The sequence below is a fragment of the Hyperolius riggenbachi genome, chromosome 1 (assembly GCF_040937935.1).
Source record: "Hyperolius riggenbachi isolate aHypRig1 chromosome 1, aHypRig1.pri, whole genome shotgun sequence".
Classification (NCBI taxonomy): domain Eukaryota; kingdom Metazoa; phylum Chordata; class Amphibia; order Anura; family Hyperoliidae; genus Hyperolius; species Hyperolius riggenbachi.
This window is the reverse complement of record NC_090646.1, coordinates 612,486,199-612,509,346: the sequence shown is the minus strand read 5'-3', so window position 1 is coordinate 612,509,346 and position 23,148 is coordinate 612,486,199. Positions and strand designations below refer to the sequence as shown.

Here is a 23,148-nt window from a genome sequence, read left to right as displayed (position 1 = left end):
TTCATGTAGTATGAGAGCCATACCTTCACAGTCTTTTCTATGGAGATGAACTCCCCATCAGGAAAAAATCTTTGCAAGATTCTGCACACAAAAGATCCGTTCCTGCCAAAGATCCGTTCCTGCCAAAGATCCGTTCCTGCAAATTGCAATGATAGTCTATGAGATCTGCAGATCATCATACACACCTTGTTTAACAGACTTCATCTGCAGATCAGACAATCATCTGCAGATCTGAAAATCCATCCTGGTGGATCTGATCTGCAGATGAATGTCAGTTAAACAAGGTGTGTATGATGATCTGCAGATCTCATAGAATATGAATGCAATTTGCAGGAACAGATCTTTTGCAGGAACAGATCTTTTGCAGGAACAGATCTTTTGCAGGAACAGATCTTTTGCAGGAACAGATCTTTTGCAGGAACAGATCTCTTGCAGGAACAGATCTCTTGCAGGAACAGATCTCTTGCAGGAACAGATCTCTTGCAGGAACAGATCTCTTGCATGTGTACAGCATCTTTGTGTGCAGCATCTTGCAAAGATTTTATCTGATGTGGAGTTCAGCTCCATAGAATAGGCTGTGTAGGTATGGCTCTCATACTACATGGTAGGGGGTAAGATTGGTCTGTGATCTTTCATTTTCCAAAGACTATAGTCTGATGTGTGTATGCACCCTAAGTTCATATCAGGCCTTTTACTATACATCATAGGGTGCTACAGTGGAGAAAGCCTCCAGGACGAAAAGGGAAGCGAGGGTTAGGGTGGGAATACATCAGGCGACTTGGTGGCTGATCGACCATCCAAATAAATTATTATAATCGAATTGGATGAAAAGCGGTGGCGCCATGTGCATGCCCAACCGACCAATTTCAGGATGGAAATTGGTCGCATGGTCAATCACGCATGCCGCAAGATTTCGGGCCGAAGTTGGTTGGTCGGGTGTGTGGAGGTACGGCAGCGATTTCCAGAACGAGCGATAAGACAACGAAACCCCCGCCGCTATCGCTGCAATGTATAAATGTGCCCGGTGTGTGCATTTATAGGTTACCTGTCCTGTAGCAGCCTCCATGCGGTGTCCGTAACCTCCGGGCGGCTCTCCGTACACGCTACTGGCGCATGGTGTCTGATGTTGGCACATAGCGTCTGACGTCATACGCTATGCGCCAGTAGCATGTACGGAGAGCCGCCCGGAGGATTATGGACACCGTGCAGAGGCTGCTACAGGACAGGTAACGTATAAATGCACACACCAGACACATTATACATTGGGGGCAGCGCCGGTGCGGACTCAGCCGATTCCCTCAAGATTTCATCTTGTAGTGTATGGGAAGATTCAACAAAAAACAAATGTATCTCTAATCAGATTCGAATAGAGAAAAATGAGAGAGAGAGAGAGAGAGAGAGATAGACGTATAATACTGGTGTATGAAGTCTATTTCTGGTTTCCAGTACAGCAACAGTTAAATTCAGTCCACTTTCCTAAAAAGTAAATAGAAGCTAAAAGGCTGATATCTCCTGTACCTAGGAGAAGGGAGATAAGGTTTTACTGCAGGAAACTTCAAACGGTCCTTACTTCTGCTTATTTTTCAAATTTAAAGGACAACAGAGGCGAGAGCGATAAGGAAGCGATAAGGAGGCTGCCATATGTATTTCCTTGTAAACAATGCCAATTGCCTGGCAGTCCTGTTGATGTTCTGGCATACGTAGCGTCTACATCAAAACAATGGAGCAAACATATGACTAATCCACTAATCCAGTCAACTGAGTCAGAGATCCTGAAATGGATATGTTTGTTCAGAGTCTATGGCTAAAAGTTTAATGCTGGGAATACACGTGTCGATCCGGCGGCTCGATTAGCCACCGGATCGACTCCCGCCACAGGCACTTCCTTATCAGCGGTTCGTTTTCTTCCATTGTCCGCCTGCGGGGATCGAGCACGGAATCGATCCGCTGCGTGATCGGACCTGTCGGAAATTATCAATCGAGCCATCAGCGGCTCGATTGATAAGGAAGAACGCACCGTCTATTCCCAGCATTAGAGATACAGGATCAGGAGGACTGCCAGGCAACTGGTATTGCTTAAAGCGGAATATAACCCTGCATTTCAACTTTGCTCTAAAACATTATTTACAGCATATTATATGCAACCAGCATTTTTTTTACTAGACCAGCATTGGAAGGGTTACACACAGAGCTTTAAAGAGACTCCGTAACAAAAATTGCATCCTGTTTTTTATCATCCTACAAGTTCCAAAAGCTATTCTAATGTGTTCTAGCTTACTGCAGCACTTTCTGCTATCACAGTCTCTGTAATAAATCAATGTATCTTTCACCTGTCAGACTTGTCGGCCTGTTTCTGGAAGGCTGCCAAGTTCTTCAGTGTTGTGGTTCTGCTATGAACTCCCCCTTCCAGGCCCCTCTCTGCACACTGCCTGTGTATTAACTGTATTATTTAGATTAGAGCAGCTTCTCTCTTCTCTCTTATCTTTTACAAGCTGGATAAATCTTCCTCTGAGTTGGCTGGGCTTTCACATACTGAGGAATTACAGACAAGGGCAAAGCTGTTTGCAGGAAGAAAAGAGCAGCCTGAAACTTCAGTGCATGAGAGCAGAAGGGGGAAAGAAACACACAAATGATCTCTTGAGATTCAAAAGGAAGGGTGTATACAGCCTGCTTGTGTATGGATGTATTTTCTATGTGTGGACATACTGTACATCAACCTACTTCCTGTTTTGGTGGCCATTTTGTTTGTTTACAAACAAACTTTTTAAAACTGTTTTTAACCACTTTTAATGCGGCGAGGAGCGGCGAAATTGTGACAGAGGGTAATAGGAGATGTCCCCTAACGCACTGGTATGTTTACTTTTGTGCGGTTTTAACAATACAGATTCTCTTTAAAGAGGAACTGTAACGACAAAACGGCCCCTGGGGGGTACTCACCTCGGGTGGGGGAAGCCTCAGGATCCTAATGAGGCTTCCCACGCCGTCCTGCGTCCCTCGGGGGTCTCGCTGTAGCCCTCCGTACAGCCGTGACGCAATATTTACCTTCCTGGCTCCTGCGCAGGCGCTCTGATGCCTCTCGGCGCCGAAGTAGGCGGAAATACCCGATCACCGTCGGGTCTGCTCTACTGCGCAGGCGCAAGTTTCCGGCGCCTGCGCAGTAGAGCGGACCCGACGGAGATCGGGTATTTCCGTCTATTTCCGTGCAGAAAGTCGCCACAGCGCCCCCGCTGGAGCCAGCAAAGGTAAATATTGAACTGACAGTCGGCACAGTCGCCGGCTGTTCGGAGGGCTGCGGCGAGACCCCCGTGGGACAGAGGACGGCGTGGGAAGCCTCATTAGGATCCGGAGGCTTCCCCCACCCGAGGTGAGTACCCCCCAGGGGATCTTTTTAATGTTACAGAGTCTCTTTAAAGTTCTGTGGATAGAAATGCAGATGCATCCAAGTTTAGATAGATACATTAAAGTAAACACAATGTAACAAGTGGTGAATGTTACACACTCTCTGGCTGTCCTCCAGCTCCTGCACAGTCACAGAGTGTGTGTCACATTCCACACTTGTTACATTGTGTTTACTTAAATGTATCTATCTAAACTTCGGATGCGTCTGCATTTCTATCCACGGAACTTTAAAGCTCTGTGTGTAACTGTGATGATTTGCTCAGCTGCCTGTGCAGGCAGGCAGCTTTTTGACCATTGTGTAGGTTTGCATGCTGCAGGACTCTGGAAAGAAGAGCTTCTGTCAGTTTTGCAGCTTGTGCTTGCTGAGGAATTTGCATACGTTGTCATGCAAATTGCCTGGCCACGTTCATTGGAGGCGTGTACTATAAGTACTATGTCTTTCCCACAATGCTTGGCTGATCATAAGGAGTCTTCCTGTGAAACACTCTGGAGAGTGTCAGCCATGCTCTTGGTTTGAAGATCAGCTTAGAGTAATTCCTGGAAACTGTGCTAGGCAGGTTTCCTAAGTGCAGTTAGGATTGTTTATCCGTTTGTTTGTTCTGTTGCTGTTGTCCTGTCCCAGCGGTGGTCGACAGGAAATGGTATTGATCTTTGTTCTTGGAGTATAGCTGGTGCAGCGGTTGCTACCAGCTATCTCTTCTGTTCTGTCTCCTGGGATCGCGCTAGCCACTTTTCGCTGGTGCTGTGGATCCTTCTGTTCTGCTACTCTGTACCTGGATCGCACTCGCTTCGCGCTGGTGCTGTGGATCCTTCTGTTCTGTCTTCCTGGATCACGCTGGCCACTTTCGCTGGTGCTGTGGATCCTATCTCTCGCTTGTCCCTGTTTTCGTGTGTCTGTCTTGTCTGCTACGGACGCTTGCTGGAGGCTCGGTGAGGTAACCGTTAAGCAAGCGTTCGCGTCCTCTGTTTCATGTTTGTCTGTCGATGGTTAGTTAGGCGTGCTTGTCTCTATTGTGCTTATCACGTGGAGACCGTGCATAACCGCGTGCACTGTTGCGAATGAGTGCGGTGTTCGCGGTTAGCTAGCGTTTGTTATTTTCCGTATCTCCTCATTGTATGATTTGCTGTGCCTTTGCTACTCTCGTGCTCCGCCTTGCTGTAGCGTTGTGCCACGTCTGGCGATCGCACCTCTCGAGATCGCGTTCCTGCTTCATGTCTGCTGTGGTGTGTGCACAGTCGCGGGTTGGCGACTAGTTTTATGCACACACACACAATCTGTCTCTGTGCTCACTCTCAATCGTTTCTTCCCTTCGTACAATTCCTGTCTGGCGTGTGTGGTAGGGCAGAGGAGCTGTTTCTCTGCACTCCACAGCTCCACCTGCCGACAGGAATTTCCCTCTGCAGGTGCATTGCACCTACTGCTGGGTTCCTGCAAATGTATACGCTTGTGGAGGAAATCCGCCGTGTCAGCGCACGTCTGGTGCGCTGACCACGGAGACGATTCCGCAATCGTTACAGTAACCCTTCCAATGCTGGTCTAGTAAAAAAAAAATGCTGGCTGCATATATTATGCTGTAAATAATGTTTTAGAGCATAGTTGAAATGCAGGGGTATATTCCGCTTTAAGAAGAAATAAATATGGCAGCCTCCATATACCTCTCTCTTCAGTTGTCCTGTAAGTGCACCGACCTTGTGCACACATTCCGCAAGCCATTTAAAATTTGCTTCAGGTGTACTTTAAAGTAACCTTGTCTCCATGTCGCTCTCACCTAAAAGCAGAAAGCGTGGATTCTAAACAGCATACGTGACAGTCTGATGCAAATAGGAAACTATGTATGCTATTAATTCTTCTTATTATTTAGTATTTATATAGCGCCAACATCTTCCGCAGCACTATACAGAGTATATATAGTCTTGTCACTAACTGTCCCTCGAAGGAGCTCACAATCTAGTCCCTACCATAGTCATATGTCTATACTGTGTAGTGTATGTATTGTAGTCTAGGGCCAATTTAGGGGTGAAGCCAATTAACTTATCTGTATGGCTTTGGGGTGTGGGAGGAAACCGGAGTGCCCAGAGGAAACCCACGCAGACACGGGGAGAACATACAAACTCCTTGCAGATGTTGACCTGGCTGCGATTCGAACCAGGGACCCAGCGATGCAAGGCAAGAGCGCTAACCACTGCGCCACCGTGCTGCCCACTAATGGTTTCGAATCAATACTGCACAATTTATTATTTCATAAGTTTACTTTCACTTCAGGTTCGCTTAACCACTTCCCTACCCTGGTCATTTTCACAGTTCAGCTCACCTTTGATTTCTTTGGCAATAACTTTATAAATAAATATCACAACTAAATGATCTATATATTGCTTTATGCAGAACAAAATTAGGCTTTTTGTGGCCATTTGTTTTTATTAATGACCTTATTTTCTATGTTTTTTAAAAGGAAAATAAGGAAAAAAGTAAAAAAATACACAATTTCTCCACTTTCATACATTATAGCTGTAATGTAAATAGCTTCTATTGTACATTAAACACACACATTTTATTTGTCTATTTCTCCTGTTTAAACAGTTCATTTGTTTTAATATGTATTAGTAACACATTGTACCGTATTTTTCGGACCATAAGACGCACCTTTTCTACCCCAAAAGTGGGGGGGAAAAAGTCCCTGCGTTTTATGGTCCGAAGGAGTCTGGTCCCAAGGTGAAGCCACTGTCCCTCTCCTGTTTATTATGTTCCCCTGCGCTTTTTCTTTCCCCTGTCTGGTGTCCTCCTTCCCCCTGCTTCTCTTATGTTCTCTTGTATCCCTGTGAATTCCCCCCTTCTGTGTCCCCGTGTCGGCTCGTCCAGGTGCCCTGATACTCACCAATCAGCTGAAGAGGAGTCCCTCGACAAGCTGCTTCAGCATGAGCCAGCACCATGTGGCCAATCAGGTGGGGGAGCAGCAACATGCCCATCCAATCTAGTATTCTGACAGGTCCCAAAGGCGGGACCAAGGCGCCGTCATTGAGTCAATCACTAGCTCAATAATGGAGCCTTGGTCCCGCCTCCGGGATCTTCAGGTCCAGTCAGAATAGCAGGCGGCAGTGATTGGATGGGTGTTGCCACTCTGATCACCCACATGGCCCTGGCTTACGCTGAAGCCAAGACACCCCTGCTGCCCACTTTTTGAAACTATGCAACGGTCTCCCGGACCACGGATATCACCCGCAGCATCAGACCATCGCTTCCCGCAGCTGACAGCCAGAAACCACCAGCCGCACAGAGACCCGGCCTCCTCTCCCACTCGGCTGCAAAGTACTCTTCCTCTCAGCTCCTGGTTTCAGGTACCGTCTTCCCTGTCACCTCCCACTCTCACTCTTCATTCTGCTGGGTCACCTAGGAACACAGCCGCTGCTATGTGAGCCACTTGCGGCCAACTGCTCGGCTGCGTGTGCAAATTGAGGCCCCAGCTTCTGTTACAGCTACTTCTGTTAGGCTGCAATCACATAAAGCCTGCATAGCTGCCCGGACGGTTAAAGTCACCGTACAGACGCTTAACAGAGCCTGCCTCAGCCCACCATAAGCTCTGGAGCAGTGTCTGGGTATAAACTTATGGGGACATTTTGTTGCCACTCCCCCTCTCTGTCCGTCTTTCTGATTTTGCTGCCAGCCCGGCAATCCATCATTAGGGACAGCAACATAAGTGACTCATCCTCACAGGGAACTTCACAGCAGCCAGGGATCGCAGTCACTATTCGAGAAGCACTTAGCAGGGTCCACCTGAGAGACTGCATATAAAGTCTGAGTGCTGGGTGAGGAGTGAGTGGCAGGTGGCCTTTGGGGGTATATTACAATATGGCTATGTGAAACTGTACCCCATCAGATCCCTTGGCAAATAGCACTTTATATTAAGCTTTAGAGAATTCTACAGTCTCTAATATGAATCCTGACACTGGGACCACAAAGAGTAACAGAAGGAGGAATGCACAAGAATAAAATGGAATTTAAGGGGAGGACGACAGGCGAAAGAGGTAACATGGGGGCAGAAGAAACACGGGGTAAAGGAAACATGGGGGGGGCAGAGGAGGACATGGAGGGCAAAAAAGGACACAATGGGACAGAGGAGACACAGGGGGACAGACAAAGACAGGATGACAGGGGAAAAACGAGGACACACAGGAGGGACAGAGGACACAAAATGTACAAGGGGGAGATAATTGGGAAGATAGGGGGGAAAAATCCAAAAAACACCCCCGAAACTATGGACACACCAGGTTTAGCATATTTTTTTTCCCATGGATTTTGTCCTCTAAACCTCGGGGCATCTTATGGTCCGGAGCATCTTATGCTCCGAAAAATACGGTATATACCCTACTCTCGTTACATCTGCCTGCTCCTGGAATGTTTATTTTACACATTAATCGTGCCATTGAATTCCCTGGGAGGAAGAGAGGGGTTTGCTGTCCTTCCTTTACAACTGTGTAGCATTGTTATCAGCTCATAGATAAACAGTGTTATTTAGGATTTTGTAGGTAGGGGAGTGCAGAGATTTATTTTCACATCATGGGGCAGGAAATGGTTATAGGTGGCCTTCCTTAATATAATCAAATCTATCCATTTTCTCCTTTTTTGATAAAATGATTGATTGTATAAGAAACTGGAAATATTTTTTTTTTAAGCAAGAATTTGAAAATAATGTGATTGGCCGTGTTGGAAAAATTAGACAGAAAAATATAAACGTTTGCTGCCATTTGTTGATGTGAACTACTATCACAAAAGCATCCACACTGCAGTGTACAGATTACCTTGTAGGCTGGCCCAGGTATAATCCACAGGCTGCAGTTTCAGAGGAGCATCAGCAAATCTTGCATAAGCCTAGAAAATTCAAAAATAAAAAATATATACGCATGAGATATTAATAGCATTTATTGCAAAATGTCCATTAGTTTATATTAATTTACATTTTGTTACAGTTAGTTACGATGGGTTGGTACAGTTTTAACATATTGGTGACATAGTGAACCATTACAAAATTAAAGGGGAACTTCAGCCTAAACAAACATACTGTCATCAAGTTACATTAGTTATGTTAATTAGAATAGATAGGTAATATAATCTCTTACCCACCCTGTTTTAAAAGAACAGGCAAATGTTCGTGATTCATGGGGCTGCCATCTTTGTCATGGGGGCAGCCATCTTTTTGGTTGAAAGGAGGTGACAAGGAGCAGGAGACACAGTTCCAACTGTCCTGTGTCCTGATTACCCCTCCCAGCTGCACACGCTAGGCTTCAAATGTCAAATTCAAAATGTAAAAAATAAAATAAAAATTGCACCAAAACAGCAGAACGAGAACAACAAAATCAGAAATCCCATCATGCTTTGCACAGCATCAGGGAAAAAAGCCCGGGCAGTTTTCTTCTGTGCAGCTAAAAATGAGGCTTGTATAAGAGAAACAAAATTCTGATGCTATGAAACTGTTAAAGAAACACAAAGCCTTTTCAGTGCCGCTGAGTCGATTTTTAGTCCGGAGGTTCACTTTAAGTACTGTAGTAAATTGAAATATATAGTTCAATGATTCAGGACCGTAGTAGTTAAAACGATGCCGCACCTGTGGCTGCTTAAGGAGTACCTGAGCCAAAGTTTGAGTGCAAAATGAGATACTTACCTAAAGAGAGGGAAGCCTCAGGATCCTATTGAGGCTTCCCTCCATGCTCTGATGTCCGTCACTAAATGCACCCCCCCCCCCCCAGGGGAGCTGTGCAGCCCCAATGTGGAGAGGGCTATGCTTAGCAACGGAGTAGCGAGGGAAGCCTCAAACGGATCCTGAGGGTTATCTTTCTTAAAGTATCTGATTTTGATCCTGAGCTTCAGCTCCAGATCACTTTAAGGGCCACTTTAAGCGTTTTTCTGAGCCATTCTAGGCATGTTTAGAGAGATTCTCTAAACATGCCTAGCATTTTTTCGGAGCGTTTTTGTGTAGTGTTTTTTATATTTTGTTACAGTACAGCTGTAACTGAACAGCTACTGTAACAAAAACCCTTGGAAACTGCTCCGATCTAGCATTTTTTTTTAGAGAGGTTTTCCTCTTTGCTATACCTAACATTGAGGCAGAATCGCCTCAGAAATCAGCAAAAATGCTGCAGGACCCGAGTTTGCGCCTGGGGAAAAAAATGTACCTGGAGTCAAAGGTTTCATAAACTGAGGAGTTGGATGATTTTTGGACCAACTCCACAGCCCTTGTAAGTATTATACTAAGGAGTCGGAGTCAAGCAATTTTAGGGGATTTGAGTCAAAGTCCGTGGTTTAATATACTGAGGAGTCGGAAAATTTTTGTACCGACTCCACAGCCCTGGTGAGTAGGAGAACAATGCCCTAGGCCAAGACACAAACTAGATTCTCAGCAAAGGTGGCCCCATCCAGCCGAGAACCATCTATCATGTTCACAAGGACAGACCACCAGTTTTATGCACAGACATTTCGTCTTCATATATGAATGACACACTTCCTCGAGAGTGATTTCCCAGATATTCTCTGTAAATTACTCACGTAACACATCATACATAGACCCAGACTATGTCATATTAGTTTCGATACGCAGCAGACCGCATGGGTCACCATTTGCTTATATTTCCTCATACTCGTTACCACAGCAAACCGTAAACAGGCAAAGCACAGCGTTCCCCAGCCCATACTTTACATTACTTAGGTATAATTACAGCCATCTGTACTTCATACATACTACTGCTGAGCAGCCTACTAACACCTAAGCTGGATGCAGTCCAATGTAATTACATAATCATTACACCTACGTAGCAGTGGAAGATATGTCAGAAGGGGAAGTATACCCATTTATTTTAATCTTACAAGAAGGACTCATAACAGCTGACAGAAAAACAGTCAAGTCACATTTAGAGCAAGGCAATGACAAGCTGCCTATCACAGTTACAGCCATAAGCAGGGCTGTGGAGTCGGAGCCATTTAAGGTACCTGGAGTCTGAGTCGGTGGTTTCATAAACTGAGGAGTCGGATGGTTTTTGCTACCGACTCTACAGTCCTGGCCATAAAGGACCTTATAATGATCCAAAATCAGCACCACAAATCCTTCTGCAGTCCTGAAGACATTCTGCAGGTGCAAGGTGTTCCGATTCTGCTAAAGGTGGCCATTAACAGTACAATTTTTTCATCAGATGCGATCTGTAAAACCAATTCTATCGTCAATTGGATCAGAAAATGTAATCGATCCGAATGTTGGATTTTACGATCGTACTGGAAGATAGAAAATGCACTATTTGACATGATTATGGGAAAAATCGATAATTACCTTCCGATTACTTGCAACTGTAAAACTGCTTCCAAAGATTGCATCTGATGTAAAAAATTGTACCGTTAATGGGCACCTTTAGAAGAATGGGCAGTGGGAAAGAGGATGTATACATTTGGGTAACAGGTATTTAATTATACAAAAATTTCATTTAAAAAAAAACAAAACATTTTTATATTTATAATTAAACCATAGCTTTTATCCAGTGCACACAAAATCCTTTCTACACTTGGCCTTAGATTAACCACTTAACGGCAGTCCACTGGCAGCGAAAATCGGCCATACGTGCGCATTCGTGCCACTCAAGGGTACACTTTGAACCTCCAACTCGGAAACACCTTGACCGATTTCAACAAAACTTGGTATACAGATCCCTTACTACCACCTGGGATGATGTGTTCTGGGGTCTCGCGTCTCCTTAGCACACCTGGGCGGAACCAGAAGTAGCCAGTCAGATTTCACCCATTCATGTCAATGGGAAAATTTAGAAAGCTGCCATTTGCACAATAATAAAGCTTGGCACAGTTCTTCACTTAGTGACAGGGGATACAATTAGGGTAAAGTGGGCAGAGCATAAATAGCCAATCACACATCAGCAATTAATTTTAAATAGAAAAATGTAAACTTCAGTCAGACTGTTAATCGAAAGGGTCTTACACTTGGTCACTCAGTGACAGGGATTAATATTCAGGAAAGTGGGTGGAGCCTACAACAGCCAATAAAAATTCACCAATTGATTTTCAAGGGGAATATTTAAACTGCTGCCATTCTTGCACTGTTAATGGCAGAGGTCTCAAACCTGCTAGTTGGTCAGTGAGTGTCTGGAGTTCAAATTAAAAAAAAAAGGGGCAGAGCCACAAACAGCAAATCACAATTTTGAAAAACTTCTTCCATTCTGACATTATTGATGCTAAGGACCCCAAAAAAATCACACATGGTCACCGAGTGACTGTCACGGTCACAAAAAGTGGGCAGAGCCAACAAACAGAATTAGAAGTGGGAAAATTTAAACTGCAGCCATTCTTAGGCCTCTTGCACACTGCATGCATTTCAGATTCCGATTCCGCTTTTTAATCTGTTTTTACATCCGATTCCGATTCAGATTTTTAATCTTAACTGCATGCTGCGTTTTTTGATCCGTTTTTCTGTTGAATGTATTCAAGGAAAATCGGAAACGGAATCGGAAACGCAATCGGAATCGGAAAACGGATTTGCAGTGTGCAGGGAGCCTTATACTGTTAAAGGCAGAGTTAGTTGTGTGTGGTCCGGTATTAGACATGGAAAGAATTCCGAAGACATAACACAAGTTGTTTAGTTGATACCTTTAATGACTAACTGTACAACATTCCTTTTCAAGCTGTTCGAAATTTAAGTTTCTTCTTGTGAGGATCCGCGTGGCTGCCTGCGCAGGCAGGCAGCCTTTTGATCACTGTTCAGGTCTGCATTCTGCAGGTCTCTGGAGAAGAGACTTTTTGTCAGTTGTGCAGCTTGCTGCTGAGGAATTTGCATATGCTTGTCATGCAGATTGCCTAGCCACATCCCCTGTGGGCTTGCTTTATAAGGAGCTATGTTTCCCACAGGAAGTTGCTGGTCATAAGGATTCTTCCTGTGAAACACTCTGGAGAGTGTCAGCCTTGCTCTTTGTTGAAGATTAGCCTAGAGTATCCCTGGAACTGCACTAGGCAGGTTTCCCTAGTGTAGTTAGGATTGCATATCTGTTTTGTTTGTCTGTTGCGATTGTCCTGTCCCAGCGGTGGTCGACAGGAAATCGTTCTGTGTGTCTGGGTGCTAACCGGAGCAGCGGTTGTTACTGGTAAGCCCCTTCTGATCCGTTTCCCTGGATCGCACCAGCCTCTTGCGCTAGTGCTGTGGATCCTTCTGTTCTGCTACTCTGTACTTGGATCGCACTAGCATCTTGCGCTAGCGCTGTGGATCCTTCTGTTCTGTCTTCCTGGATCGCACCATCCTCTTGCGCTAGTGCTGTGGATCCTTCTGTTCTGTCTGCCTGGATCGCACTCGCCTTGCGCTAGTGCTGTGGATCCATCTGATCTCCATCTCTCTGTCTCCCTGGATCGCACTGGCCTCTTTTCGCTAGTGCTGTGTATCCTATCTCTCGCTTGTCCCTGTTTTCGTGTGTCTGTCTTGTCAGCTACAAACGCTTGCTGGAGGCTCGGTGAGGTAACCGTTAAGCAAGCGCTCGCGTCCTCGGTTTCATGTTTGTCTGTCGGTGGTTAGTTAGGCGTGCTTGTCTCTATTGTGCTTATCACGTGGAGACCGCGCATGAACGCGTGCACTGTTGCGAATGAGTGCGGTGTTCGCGTTCAGTTAGCGTTTGTTATTTTCCTTATCTCCTCATTGTATGATTTGCTGTGCCTTTGCTACTCTCGTGCTCCGCCTTGCTGTAGCCTTGTGTCACGTCTGGCGATCGCGTTCTTACTTCATATCTGCTGTGGTGTGTGCACCGTCGCGGGTTGGCGACTAGTTTGGTGCACACATACAATCTGTCTCTGTGCTCATTCTCAATCGCCTCTCTTGCTATTGCGTTTCTGCCCTTCGTGCAATTCCTGTCTGGCGTGTGTGGCAGGGCAGAGGAGCTGGTTCTCTGCACTCCACAGCTCCACCTGTAGACAGGAATTTCCCTCTACAGGTGCATTGCACCTTCTGCTGGGTTCCCGTAAATTATACGCTTGTGGAGGATTTCCGCAGTGTCAGCGCACATCCTGTGCGCTGATCACGGAGAGAATTCCACAATCGTTACAGTATGACCAGCCCGACCAAAATTCCCAGTGTAGAGGGAATTTCCGATTTTTATGATTTTGTCGAGTATGGCTCCTGTACCTTTAAGAGATTTAAAAATCTTGAACCTGAAACAGCGGATGAATTTTTGTCTGAGTGCACTAAACTTTTGATGAATCCTGAATTCCAATGCACCCCAGTATCTGCCAGGGCCCCCCAAATGGCCTACCTTCTGTTTGGGGGCGAAATGTTAAAGTGGGCTTATGATGTGTTAGATCATACCACCCTGAGTCAAAGACCCCTGGAATTTTTGGCCTTTACAATTCATAATTGGCTGAGACTACCTCAGTTACCATATCCCCTTAACGAGTTGTTGTCGGCAGCTCAATCAGCTGTTCCATCTACTCAGTGCAAAATCTCTCAGCCTGCAAAGATTTGCATTAACAGCTCATCCTCTTCCAAACAGCAGCCATCCAAAGCCTCTAAGTCTAAACGTAAAAAATCTAGGAAGGCTTCCCAGCGGAGAGATCCGTTGCCCATAGCAACCACAAATAAAGAGGTTATTTCTGTCAAGTCTGAAATGTGCAAAACCATTCAGTATGAACCTATCAAAATTCACCTTTTGATTTTCAAGGGGATTACTGTATATTCTGGAGTATAAGACTACTATTTAACCCTTGAAAATCATCTGAAAAGTCAGGGGTCGTCTTATACGCCGGTTGTCATTGATGCCGGGGGATGCGCCCTATCCTGTTACTGCCTCTCAGATCTCGCTGCTGAGGACTGCAGTGAAGTGGAAGAGGCGCACATGTGCGAGATCTGAGAGGCGGAGAAGGAGGGAAGTAGGATACAAGGGAGGGCCAGATGGGTGAAAGAGGCGTGTTTTATGGGCACAGCGCGATCTATTCTTCCATATCGCTCTGATAAACAGGAAGACATGTCCAATCCATTTAGGGAGAGTTGACCAATACAACCAGTTAGCCACCTATATACTGTTACATACTGGGTACCACATAGCACCAATATCTGTTCATACATAGCACTAGTACATGATTTTTTAAAAATTTTTATTTGGTGTGTGTTGGAAGAGGGGTAGTCTTATATGGCGAGTATATCCCAAACTCTACGGTATTTAAATTGCTGCCCTTCATATACTATTAATGGCAGAGGCCTCAAACCTGCTACAGTCGATCACTAAGTGACTGAGGCTCAAATTCTGAAAAGGGGGCAGAGCCACAAACAGCCAATAGGATTTGCTTGATTGATTTTAATGGAAAATTGTAAACTGCTTCTATTCTCACATTATTGATGCCAAGGACCTCAAAGCTCACAGACTTGGCCATTGACTGACTGTGTCAAGGTTAGAAAAAGTGACCAGATCCAACAAAAAACAACCATAACCAAGCAATGCCGAGTCTTCAGCTAGTGTAGTTATACAATACAAGGAGAAATAGCCCAATATACCATCTGGAGAAAACTTTATCCTTCAAAAGCAGAGAATGGGAAAACAGGAAAGGACAGTCTGATCTTATGAAACAAATTATGAACAAAGGTAAAGCTTCAATACGTTTCCAATAAATTCAACTGAAGAAAGTTATCTATTCAGTAACAAGTCCTCCTTGGGCAACACTCACAAAGGTGGCCTTAGCCGAAGTTAGAGCGGCTACTGCGCAGGATTACAGTAGGCAAATATTGGCTGCGCAGCTGCAGTCCTTGTCACGATTTGTCGAGGAAATTTGGCTTCCCCCTCCCGAGATAAGTATCCCGCAGAGGGTTTTCTTTTTCTTACAGAGCCTTTTTAAAGGCCTCTTGCACACTGCACGCGATTCAGATTCCGCTTTTTAATCAGTTTTTACATCCAATTCAGATTCCGATTTGCAGTGTGCAGGGAGCAAACTGCAAATCAGAATCTGAATCGGATGTAAAAACTGATTAAAAAGCGGAATCTGAATCGGAATCGCTTACAGTGTGCAAGAGGCCTAACAGCCGCCACTTTGCCAACAGCAGTAACAGCCACCGATTAGCAGCCAACACTGTTCCAGAAGCATTGTCTCACGGAGATCTGAACATCTGAAAAAGGTTCAGAACTACCGCTCTAGATTCTCGTCTAAGGCCAGGAACCCACTAGAGCGCTTTTTTGAGGGTTTAGGAAGCGCTTTAAATCGCTAGAGATTTCCCTATAAGCTCTGCCAATGTAAATAAAAGTAACAAATTCCACAGCAGCGATCGCGATTAGCAACATTGCAATCGCTGGACATGCAGCATTTCATGAGAGTTTGTGCTTTAATGTTAAGTATTGAAGCGCTGGCAATTCGCTCATGAATCTCCACACAGAGATTTGTGTGCGATTTTTAATTACTGCAAACTGTAATAAAAAGGATAATAATTTGAAATGACCAATCAGAATTAAAATCGCAAATTGCTATTGCAATCGCTGCCAAAAAGCTTACACTTTTTAAAATCACTACCAAATTTGGCAGAAAACGCTCATGAAATTGCTTACAAAGCGCTACTTACAAATGCTAGCGATTGTGCTAACGATTTGTAGTGGGTTCCAGGCCTAAGGTGGTCTTTAGCGGCTGCCTTGGCAGAGTTTAATCAAAAGTGTGTACAAACTGAGGATATGCAGGTTATGCTTTGCCAGATACCAGAGTCCTACAAATACATCAGATGGGTGGTTTAAAGTATATGTGAAGCAGAAAAAAAAAAAAAAAGCGGGTTTGGTTTGGCTCTAACCTATTTCTGTCTCGTAGCTCCAGTGCCGAGCCCCAGTGAAATGTAACCAGCTTGGTCGAAACATTTTCTAACCTCATTCTTGTGCAATCTTCAAAAGTACTTGCATCCCAGAGGACTGGTATTTCCGAAGACGAGTGGATCTGTACTGTGCACAGATGCGAGTACTTCCGAAGATTACTGAAAGGCATGTAACTTCAGTGAGGGACAGTGGTGGAACGAGAGCAAGGTCCAGAAAGGCTCTATTGCAGGGGTGCCCATTGGGTAGACTGTGATCGTAAAGGACGTCTGGTTAGTTCCCATATCTCCCCGCCTGAGTGACGTACATGTTGCAATCTTGTCTCTGACTTGGATGGGCTTAGTGCGATATGCTGTCCTTAACCTCCCTAGCGTTCTGGACGAGCTAGGCTCGTCCAGAGACGCCGGAGGCCACCGCTCAGGCCCTGCTGGGCCGATTTGAATAACTGTTTTTTTGAAACACGCAGCTAGCACTTTGCTAGCTGCGTGTTTCTCCGATCGCCGCCGATCCGCCGCTACCCGCCCCCAGACCCCGTGCGCAGCCTGGCCAATCAGCGCTGAGGGGTAGATCGGGACTCTCTATGACATCACGCCGTCGATGACGTCATTCCGTTCGTCGCCATGGCGAAGGGGAAAGCCCTCAAGGAAATCCCATTCAGAACGGAATTTCCTGACGGGCATAGGCGCCGACGGCGATCAGAAGGGTGGGAGGGATGCAGCACGGAGGGGGGTATCATGTAGCTAGCGCTAGGTAGGTATAAAAAAAACATGCGCAGCCGTGCGGCTGCGCATAATCAGAACGCCCAGCAGGTTAATTAAAGAGAAACCGTGACCAAGAATTCAACTTCATCCCAATCAGTAGCTGGTACCCCCTTTCCCATGAGAAATCTATTCCTTTTCACAAACTGATCATCAGGGGGCTCCGTATGGCTGATATTGTGGGGAAACCCCTCCCACAAGAAACTCTGAGGACCATGGTCCTGGCAGTTTCCTGTCTGTAAACCTCGTTACATTGTGGGAAATGGGTGTTTACAGCTGCCAAAACAGCAAACAGCATCTACATCACCTGCCAACAGTAAAAATGTCACCATGTGATAAATGTTAGAATGTAAATCAGGGATTTAAAAGATTTTACAATGGGCAAACACTGACTAAATCATTTATACATAATTATTGTAAAAATGAAGCACTTTTTTTATAACATTTTCACTGGAGTTCCTCTTTCAGTTTTGCACAGCAGTGTAGCAGACTATGATGTTGCAAGGTGAGAGAGATACATATAGGCCTGGTGCACACCAAAAACCGCTAGCAGATCCGCAAAATGCTAGCAGATTTTGAAACGCTTTTTCTTATTTTTCTGTAGCGTTTCAGCTAGCGTTTTGCGGTTTTGTGTAGCGGTTTTGGTGTAGTAGATTTCAGATATTGTTACAGTAAAGCTGTTACTGAACAGCTTCTGTAACAAAAACTCCGGCAAAACCGCTCTGAACAGGCGTTTTTCAGAGCGGTTTGCGTTTTCCCTATACTTAACATTGAGGCAGAAACGCATCCGCAATTCAAAAAATGCCTCACCCCGGGAGTATGCGTTTCTGCAAAACGCCTCCCGCTCTGGTGTGAACCACCCCATTGAGATACATTGACCAAGCAGATCCGCAGCCGCAAGCGGCTGCAGAAACGCTGAAAAAGCCGCTCGGTGTGCACCAGGCCTTAGAAGGTTTATTGATTGTCTCGTCAAGCACGGTTCTATTTGGTTTACTGAGGACGACTCTACGATATCCACCTAACTGACTTGCGGTAATCACTGAGGGAAGGAACACACTAGGCAGAATTGCATTCATTTTCCCCATAGCACATAGTGGAAAACGCATATGCGATTCTGCCTAGTGTGTTCCTACCCTGATGGACTGCCTGTGGCTAGCATCAGTAGGTACATTCTACCTGGATCAATTTCAATTCATAATTTTTCGAGGAAGCTCGCAAACTGAAAAAGTGTGGGCACCTACACTCTAGATCAGGGGTAGGGAACCTATGGCTCGGGAGCCAGATGTGGCTCTTTTAATGGCTACATCTGGCTCACAGACAAATCAGTAGGGGTTGATTCACTAAGCTACACTGCTCAAGCAGCGCAGCTTAGTTTGGCAGCGCAAGTAACATTTTCAAAGTAGTGCACACTACTGCTATAGCATGCACTACTAACTTACTCACGCTACCCCAAAACGAACAGCTGCTCCAATTGTCCCACTCTGGACCCTGTCAGGTCCAGTGACTTGGTAGAACGAGATCCCCACACTTTGATTGGCCCACTTGACAGGCAGCCTATTGGGCCAAAGTGCGGGGATCTCATCCTACAAAGCGAATCAACCCCCAAGCCAGCTAGCTAATTGTACAAGCTGTAAGTCGGTATTTATCCTGTCTGGCTCTCGGGGAAATTGCTGATGTTGTTGAAACCCCCAAAAAGCTGAAGACGTGCCTGACACTTCCGCTGCCCAGCGGATCAACTGTATACACATCACCATGGCAACAGGGACATGAGCCCTACTGTCCCAGTTTGAAACATATTGTATGGCTCTCACTGAAAAATGTGGCATTTATGGCTCTCAGCCAAAAAGGTTCCTGACCCCTGGTCTAGATGATCCAGAGCCTTCCACTCCATGGGTGAGGGTTTTTTTTCTGCCCTGCTTCACATCTACTTTAAAGGAAACCAGAGATGGCCATTAAGAAAAAAAAATCTACATACCTGGGGCTTCCTTCAGGCCGATGGCTCCTTCCGGGCCACCTTGACCCTCCAATAGCCTGACTGGTAAGTTCCATAGTCACAGTGTTCAAGCGAATCAGAGGTGAGTAGTATGGAGGCTGTCATATTTATTTCCTTTTAAGCAATACCAGTTAAGAGGCAGTCCTGCTAATCCACTGCCTCTAATACTTTTAGCCATAGACCCAGAACAAGCATGCATCAGATCAGGTGTTTGACATTATTGTCAGATCTGACAAGATTAGCTGCATGTTTGTTGGTGTTATTCAGACACTGCTGCAGCCAAACAGACCAGCAGGGCTGCCAGGCAACTGGTATTGTTTAACCACCCTGGCGTTCTGATAAGATCGCCAGGGAGGCTGCGGGAGGGTTTTTTTTTAATTAAAAAAAAACTATTTCATGCAGCCAACTGAAAGTTGGCTGCATGAAAGCCCACTAGAGGGCGCTCCGGAGGCGTTCTTCCGATCGCCTCCGGCGCCCAGAATAAACAAGGAAGGCCGCAATGAGCGGCCTTCCTTGTTTTGCTTACACCGTCGCCATAGCGACGAGCGGAGTGACGTCATGGACGTCAGCCGACGTCCTGACGTCAGCCGCCTCCGATCCAGCCCTTAGCGCTGGCCGGAACTATTTGTTCCGGCTGCGCAGGGCTCAGGCGGCTGGGGGGACCCTCTTTCGCCGCTGCTCGCGGCGAATCGCCGCAGAGCGGCGGCGATCGGGCAGCACACGCGGCTGGCAAAGTGCCGGCTGCGTGTGCTGCTCTTTATTTGGTGCAAATCGGCCCAGCAGGGCCTGAGCGGCAGCCTCCGGCGGTGATGGACGAGCTGAGCTCGTCCATACCGCCAGGATGGTTAAAAGGAAATAAATATGGCAGCCTCCATAGCACTCTCACCTCAAGTTCACTTTCAGTACATGCACGTCCTGGCCACACACGCCCCACACCGCCAGAAGCATACTACGCCTGCACACTATGACTGTGCGACGCAGAACACTCCTGGCGATGAGAGCGCGATTGGTGAGGTTGCGCATACACAGTACAGTCCAACCGACGCGACTGGAGCCCTATTACCAGGGGTGATTACAGACAGAGCCACCTGGGGGGATGGTGAGGGGAGCAATGGAGTACATGGGGCTGGAGGAAGCCCCAGGTTAAGCATCAGTTTTTTTTATCCATTTCATCTCAGGTACATTTTAAAAGGACAAATCTTAAGGCAAATTAAAACATTTGTTTAACTTACCTGGGGCTTCTTGCAGCCCCCTGGAGTCGTCGGTGCCCACGACATTGGTCTAAAGGTGCATACACACATCAGACTATAGTCTTTGGAAAATGAAAGATCACAGACCAATCTTACCACCCTTCATGTAGTATGAGAGCCATACCTACACAGTCTATTCTATGGAGCTGAACTCCACATCAGAAAAAAATCTTTGCAAGATGCTGCACACACAGATGCTGTACAGACACAAAAGATCAGTATCTGCAAAAGATCTGTTCCTGCCAAAAATCCATTCCTGCAAATTGCAATGATAGTCTATGAGATCTGCAGATCATCATACACACATGATTTAACTGACATTCATCTGCAGATCAAGCAATCATCCGCAGATCTGAAAATCCATCCTGGTGGATCTGATCTGCAGATGAATGTCAGTTAAATCATGTGTGTATGATGATCTGCAGATCTCATAGACTATCATTGCAATTTGCAGGAATGGATTTTTGGCAGGAACAGATCTTTTGCAGATACTGATCTTTTGTGTCTGTACAGCATCTGTGTGTGCAGCATCTTGCAGAGATTTTTTTCTGATGTGGAGTTCAGCTCCATAGAAAAGACTGTGAAGGTATGGCTCTCATACTACATGAAGGGTGGTAAGATTGGTCTGTGATCTTTCATTTTCCAAAGACTATAGTCTGATGTGTGTATGAGCCTTAAGTCCCTCTGGCCAGCAGCAGCAACTCCCATAAAGCTGGCCTGGCCACGTGCCTCCTCACTACACTCCGGCAAGCATTCTGCACATGTGCAGTTTGCGAAAATCTCTACTGCGCATGTGCAGAGCACTCCTTGGCGAGAGAGCAAGATCAGGGTGTGCGCAGCCCAGGGCCACATATGCACAGTAGCCGCTGACTAGCCAGCTTTGCAGGGGTTGTCGATGCTTGTCGTGGGGACTCGGGCCGACAACGTGGGCACAGGATGACTCCAGAGGGCTGCAATAAGCTCCAGGTAAACAATTTTTTTTAATTTGACTTAAAGTGACCCTAAGGGCTGGTTCAGACGGGCATTTTGTGGCATTTAACGCAGCGTTTCAGATGCAGCGTTTTTTTGGGATCTACTGCCATCCCATGCAAGTGAATGGGAGCGTTTAGAGCTGGCTTTTGCAGGCTTTCATGAAAGCCTGGCAGTAGATCTCAGCGTTGCGTCTAGTCTCAAAAGCAACATGCTGCTTTCAGAGGAAGTAAACGCGAGGAAACAATAGCAGAGACCAGAACTGCTAGCCTTGAACGCTTTTCAAAAGCTAGCTTTTAAACGCTGGCGTTTAAACGCTGGCGTTTGAACGCAATGCCAAGCAAAAGCTCAGCAGACGCCCGTGTGAACCAGCCCTAAAATGGCAATTCCCCAATAAAATATACTTACCTGGGGCTTCCCCCTCCGGCCTGATCGCTCCCGCGGCGTCCACTTCTCTTACTCTGTGCGCCCGTGAAATCATCCGGTCCGGGGCCGACTGCAAATGCACAGCTCAGATGCACGCATACTCCTTCCGCGTTCACGTCCCCTGAAGTATAAGGCCTCGTTCACATGTGAGTAGCGCAGATGGCCGTGCGATCCGAACGCACCGCATCCGATCGCACGCCATCTGTGCCGCTGCTGATCCTATCCATTGACAGTGATGGGATCAGCTCTGCGCTTCCGGGCAAAATGCAGGCAGCGCATCGTACTGCTGCGCAGTGCAGTAGATGTGAACGGTAGAAGGGCAGTCTATGCCCTTCTGCCGTTCCTGCGTTTCAGCACATCATACGCGCTTCCATATTCGCACGGAAGCGCGTATGATATGAACAAGGCCTGCTAAGGGAGCGCACCTGAGGAGACTGGCATGAGCTGACTGGCCCCGACTGACGGATTTTTAGGGCCAGTACCATCGGAATGGAGAGGGAGAAGAGGACTCCGTAGGAGCGATAAGGCTGGTGGGGGGCTGAACTCTGGAGGAAGCCCCAGGTATGTATATTTTATTGGGGGGGGGGGGTCGCCATCTCAGGTACACTTTAATTACCCCTGAACCTGAATGTTTTGGTTGATCAGAGTACTGCAATGAGAGGGAACTCTGTGGTTAGGTCACCTGCAATGACATGCTGTATGCACTGTACATGACCTTGGTGAAGCACTTGGTACAGGGAGAAAGGCTGCACACCTCCAGCACAGGGAGACCCCACCGATATCGGGTAATGGCTGATACTGGCTGTACATTAGCAGCTCCAGGGCTCCATGCTGTGCTGCACCTGATCACTGCAGAAGCAACCATCAGTGCTCCTTCCCAGCACCACTCGGGGCGCCCCCGCTCTTACCAGCACGGCCAGGCACTCGGGGTGCACAGACGGGAGACCCCAGCCATCACCCCAAAACCTCAGCTCCATTCCCGGAATCCCCGCGGCAAACCGGCTGCAGCAGCTGAGCGTCAGCCCGGAATTTCCAGCCGGAGACTCACAGCACGTCCATTTCTGGAGGGCGGAGCTTCAGTATGGATAGCCCCGCCCCGTACGGGGGTTGCCTCGTATATAGAAGTCACACCTTCCGCATGACAGTCTGGTGACCACACCCACCGCCTAGTGCTTGGGGGCGCGAGTGGTAAGGTTACAATACTTTGAACTTTCCGGAGGTCCTTGTGATACGTAGATGCTCAGTGGTCCACTCACTGACAGTGGAGCTTAGATAGGAGCGTCTCTTGTGATGGCTTTCTGCACTACTGGCATGGCAGGGCTGTTAGCAAGGGTATAGAGCTAAGGAAAGTTTAATAAGATGCAATTAATACTAAGCAGAATGAAACAAGTTTAAACAGTAGTCCATTTTCATGCTGCATACTAATTTAAAGGAGTGCTGTAGGGAGGTAGGAGGAAAAAGAGTTACCCAGGGCTTCAAATGATCCCCCGCAGACGTCCTGTGCCCGCGCCGCCACTCACCGATGCGCCGGTCCTCCGCTTCACTTCTGGAATTT

General features: G+C 46.6%; 1 protein-coding gene across 1 annotated transcript in view; it reads right to left on the bottom strand.

Annotated features, from left to right (window-relative positions):
• MTX3 (metaxin 3) overlaps nucleotides 1–22,654 on the bottom strand; it is an 81,412-nt gene extending 58,758 nt beyond the window's left edge. The window contains exons 1-2 of the mRNA XM_068271806.1: nucleotides 22,502–22,654; nucleotides 8,194–8,263 (exon numbers count right to left, since the gene is read on the bottom strand). Coding sequence (XP_068127907.1) covers nucleotides 8,194–8,263; nucleotides 22,502–22,570 — 139 coding nt within the window. The 5' untranslated portion in view covers nucleotides 22,571–22,654. The remainder of the gene's footprint in view (nucleotides 1–8,193; nucleotides 8,264–22,501) is intronic.
• Between the last annotated feature and the right edge of the window lie 494 nt (nucleotides 22,655–23,148).